The 4,783-nt window shown below is 36.5% G+C and overlaps 2 protein-coding genes across 3 annotated transcripts in view; both read right to left on the reverse strand.

Annotated features, from left to right (window-relative positions):
- LOC107631656 lies at nucleotides 7-1,833 on the reverse strand (the record flags this gene model as incomplete). Its single annotated transcript, XM_016335172.2, has 3 exons — nucleotides 1,157-1,833; nucleotides 332-1,074; nucleotides 7-262 (listed from the first exon to the last, which is right to left on the reverse strand). Coding segments are annotated over exons 1-3 (1,299 nt in total), but the record flags the coding sequence as incomplete, so codon positions are not given.
- Nucleotides 2,005-4,783, reverse strand: part of LOC107633891 — a 3,195-nt gene continuing 416 nt past the window's right edge. The window contains exons 1-3 of one of the 2 annotated variants that reach the window (XM_021119843.1): nucleotides 4,713-4,783; nucleotides 3,870-4,627; nucleotides 2,005-2,506 (exon numbers count right to left, since the gene is read on the reverse strand). The exon at nucleotides 4,713-4,783 is cut by the window's right edge and continues 408 nt beyond it. In XM_021119843.1, the coding sequence (XP_020975502.1) occupies nucleotides 2,104-2,506; nucleotides 3,870-4,627; nucleotides 4,713-4,783 (1,232 nt within the window). In that variant the 3' untranslated portion in view covers nucleotides 2,005-2,103. The remainder of the gene's footprint in view (nucleotides 2,507-3,869; nucleotides 4,628-4,712) is intronic. The other variant, XM_021119844.1, reaches the window with a different exon arrangement.

Genomic DNA, 4,783 nt, shown 5'->3' on the forward strand with positions numbered 1-4,783 from the left:
AAGGATTGAATAGATGCAACAGCCGATTATCATGGGAATTCCGATTGCAGTATAAAGTGCTTTTGCCAATGCTGCAGCATTTCCCCTATCCGCTTTAATGGAGGACGAATCTCCTTTTCTGATTGGTTTATATCCAAAAATATGCTGAGCCATAATGTCAACAATAGGAGGAGCAATTGACGCCAATATAGACTCAAAAAACTTATCCACCGCATATATAGTTGAACGAGACTTCTCTGGGATTATCTCTGCAAGTATTGGACTGTTCATAATGTTAACTAAACATTTTTTTTGTATTGTTTGTTATGGTAAGAGTCATATGGGTACGTACTTGTTTGTTGCTGGACCATTCCAGCTCATGAAGAAACCCATGATGAAGAGAGCAAGGGCGTGCAAGAAGGGAGTGGATGGATCATAAGGCAATACCAACAGCAAAATTGCTGCAAGAGGAGCAGCTGAACCAACGCTTATCTGTGCCGTTATTATTCTGCCACGGTTTGGAAAGTGTTGGGATAGAATATCCCCCATTTTACCCCCAAACAGAGCTGCTACTGAAATAGCAATGATGAACATGGTCCAAAGCAACGCTGCTGTCTTGTGTGAAAATCCAATGAGTTCTAACCAAAGTATGGCAAATGAGAACAATGCTGACCATGAAATTGACCCAGATACACCCTGTGCCACAATTACCCGAAAAGATGGGATTTTCATAACTGATTTTACTTCTTTCAGCATATCTTTCATTCCGGAAAGAAAGGACACGGGGTTATTGTTATGTGGAGTTTTTGGATAGTGTGGATCATTAGCAAAGAGGTGTACGAATACACCTGCTATGACACTGATAAGGGCAACAAGGTGGAAAGCTATTCTCCAACCTGGTATGCCAACAAATGAAGTTGAGGCTAGAATTACAGCGAAGGGTCCGCCAAGAATGCTTCCAATGTTTCCGGTTAATGAAAGCCACCCAAAAGCCATGCCACGGTTACTGTCGTTTGTGCAGTCAGCAACCAGAGATTTACTTGCCGGAACAAAAATGGCAAGTCCTATCCCATTCAAAGCTCTTGAAATTGCCACCTAGTAATAATTAAAATTAAATGGTGATCTTGGTGTGACATGTTGCAATAAGCAAATAAATATATAAAGAGTAAGGAGAGACCTGTGAAATTGTGGTGGAGATGGCGAGGAGGAAGGTGGTGGCAGCCCAAAGAAAAGCACCAAGAGCGATGAGATGAGCACGGTTGTGGCGCTTGGCGAGGTAAGCGGCGAATGGGTAACAAAGACATTGAACAAATGATCGGTAGAAAGTGAGTGTGCTGAGAGCAGCGGGATCTTCTTGAAAAGTTTTACCAACTTCTTTGTACACCGCTGGAAGCAGAGACGAGTCTGCGTTATCCATTATGTTAACCATGTTAATCATCACCAGTGTCACCGTTGCTCTCTCCCATTTCATCTTCATCTTTTTCTATTTCCAACTAAGACCATAAGAATTCGCAGTTTGCGTTTTTCTCTTTTTGCAGTGTATTCCACGATTCAAGAACCGATATGAGAAACTCAAGGTTGACTTGGGAGGGAAGATTGACTTGGACTAGCTGTGAGAGATGAGCCACCACTTTGCTTGGTTTGCACAACACCATCATTTTACATATATTGCCATTGAAATTGTGATTTTCGTCCACATTTATAATGCTAGTAAGAAAGTCTTTTTTGTTTGCCCAAGAAGTAATAGACTTTCCCCTACATGAAACCACCATTTGATTTTAAGCCTTCAAGGATGATCATTATAATAATAACTATGTTAAAGTTTGAAATAAAAGAGCATGATATGTACGGTATTTTCAAAATCGCGTAACGGGTAAACTATCTGTATCAACTGAGGAAAAAAAACTCTTAGGTTGAAATTGGAATTAATTTAATTTTAAAATTATTTTAAAATTAAACACAATAATTTAATTTTAATTTAATATATTTTTAAGTTAAATAAAAATAATTCTAAAACTATTTTGTTCTAAACAAGCTCTAAATAGTGTTGATAAAAAAAAAAGAAAACTCTTAAGTATTGTAGCACTCAATCAAACAACTTGATCTCTTGAACAAGTTCTTGAACTAGCGAGGTAGAAAAGCCTTTTCATCATTATCATGTACACCTACTACTATCTCTTCCCCCTCTAACTGCTGCATTTCTGAGTCTACCAATGCAATCATTCTTGCTCGCTCCCTGTCCCTTGGGTAAGTTGAATAAAGGAATGAGTAGATGGAACAGCAGATTATCATGGGAATTCCGATTGCCGTATAGAGTGCCTTTGCCAGTGATGCACCATTTTCTCTGTCAGTTTCAATCTCAACCGAGTCTGACGACCCTTTCGGGGTTGGTTTATAACCATAAACATGCTGCGCCAATAATCCAACAATGGGAGGAGCAAATGACGCCAATACGGACTCAAAAGATCGATCCAATGCATATATAGCTGTCCGGGACTTCTCAGGGACTATTTCTGCAAATATTGGACTGTCCACAATGTTTAATTCTGAACAAAATTCTAGCCCAGATTTACAAAATGATCCATAATTATTATCTTGAATGCCATTATCTTAGTATTGGCATATAATAAGAGTAATGCTATTTGGTACAGCTTTATTGATACAACACCATTCATACTAATTAATTCAGGTTCTTCCAGACCCTGAAGAACAAATGGAATGAGTTTTTATCTTGTTAAATATTAGCTAACTCCTTTGTTTTATGATAGAATTTGTTTCATTTTCTCTATACCCATAAGGAGTAAGGTCAGTAGTGTAGGAATATGAATAGAAACACAAGTTATTTGTTTTAGGATATAATTTTGTCTAATTTTTTCTGTACACAAAATTTTTTATCCAATTCAATCTAAACCAAAAATCAATTGAAACTGCACTAATTGATCAGATTTCATTTTCGACAAACAACTTAGATTGGATCGAATTTCGAATTCATTCCTCAAAATCAAATTAATCAAATCCAAAACCAAAAAATGAGATATAATATTATAATTTTATTATTAGAACTAAATTTTATATATAATATGTTTAATTTTTTATATATTTTTATTTTATTCATGTTATATTATTATTATTATTTAGTAATTATTTTATGATTATAAAATTAGATGGATTTATTTATTTGTTTTACCAACTTAAAATTACTTTATTTTCAATAGTACAAATCTAAAGTTTTAATTTTTAAAAACGGAATAAATTGAACAAATTCAAATCACAAGGTTGCGTTTGTTTCCAGAGACAGTGATATAGAGACACAAAATCAATCGTGTTTGCCAGAAGAGACATGGACAGAGACGATGTGTCCAGAGACATTGAATTAGTGTATTTTGTGTCCATCCTGACAAGAAGGACACAGAGGCACTAACAACAAACACAACTTATTTTTCATTTTTTCTTTCATTATTCTTGTTAATTTTTCATAATTTTATTTTTTATTATTATATTTTTTATCTCAAATTTTTTGAATGAAAAAAATAAAAATAAATTGAATTTTTATAATTTGTTCTAATTTATTACTAAATAGAATACAAAAACACAAAATTTTGTGTTTCTTTTCTTTATATCTTGTTTTGTCATGTTCTCAAGAATAAGCGCAAGCGAATAGTTTGGATTGAATTTAAAAATAAAATCAAACCGATTTAATCCAATCTGCAACAAATTATATATTTCCATAGGATTGATTTTTCTTTCAAAACCAATCTAAATCGCATGCAACCTGTGTTTATCTATATATTACTTACTAAAACACTTACCAAACACTGCCAAAAGGCCAGTGAATATGAAGAATTCTAAACAGAAGCAAGATTTAATAGGAAAAGGGGAAGAAATCTTACTTGTTAGTTGCAGAACCATTCCAGGAAATGGACAATCCCATGATGAAGAAAGCAAGACCATGGATGAAAGCTGATGATGGATCATGAGGCAAACCCAACAGCAATATTGCAGCAAGAGGAACAGCTGAACCAGAGCTTATCTGTGACATCATTATTCTTCCACTGTTTGGTAAGCGTTGGGACAGAATATCCCCCATTTTCCCTCCAAACAGAGCTCCAAACGAAGTAGCAAGTATGAACAGAGTCCAAATCAATCCGGTTGTCACGTGTGAGAACCCTATGAGCTCTAACCAAAGTGTGGCAAATGACAATGCTGACCAGGGGAATGAACCAGAGATCCCCTGAGCCACAATTATCTGAAATGACGGAATTCTCATAACCGATTTTGCTTCTTTCAGAAGTTCCTTCATCTGAGAACAGAAGGGCATGGACTTATTCTCTGGAGTTTGATGTGCGGTACTTTTGATGTTTGGAAAGTGTGGATCATTGGCAAAAAGGCGCACCAATATACCTACTATGACACTGATGAAAGCAACAAGGTGAAAAGCTATTCTCCAACCGGGTATGCCTGCGACTGATGTTGAGGCTATAAGAACAGAGAAGAGACCACCGATGATGCTTCCGATGTTTCCGGTTAATGCCAGCCACCCAAAAGCCATGCCGCGGTTGCAGTCATCGGTGGAATCAGCCACCAGGGATTGAATTGCTGGGCCAACAATGGCAAGTCCTATCCCATTTAAACCTCTTGAAATCGCCACCTAAACAAATAACAGTTGAAGACGAAAAAAAAAAAGCGTTGTCTAGAACTGGAAACCGTTGAGTCCGGTTTTGGGAAGTTATTACCTGTAAGAAAGTAGAAGAGATGGCAACGAGGAACGTAGCGGCAGCCCAAAGAAATGCACCGAGAGCAATGA

This window comes from Arachis ipaensis, chromosome B03 (assembly GCF_000816755.2).
Source record: "Arachis ipaensis cultivar K30076 chromosome B03, Araip1.1, whole genome shotgun sequence".
NCBI classification, from domain to species: domain Eukaryota; kingdom Viridiplantae; phylum Streptophyta; class Magnoliopsida; order Fabales; family Fabaceae; genus Arachis; species Arachis ipaensis.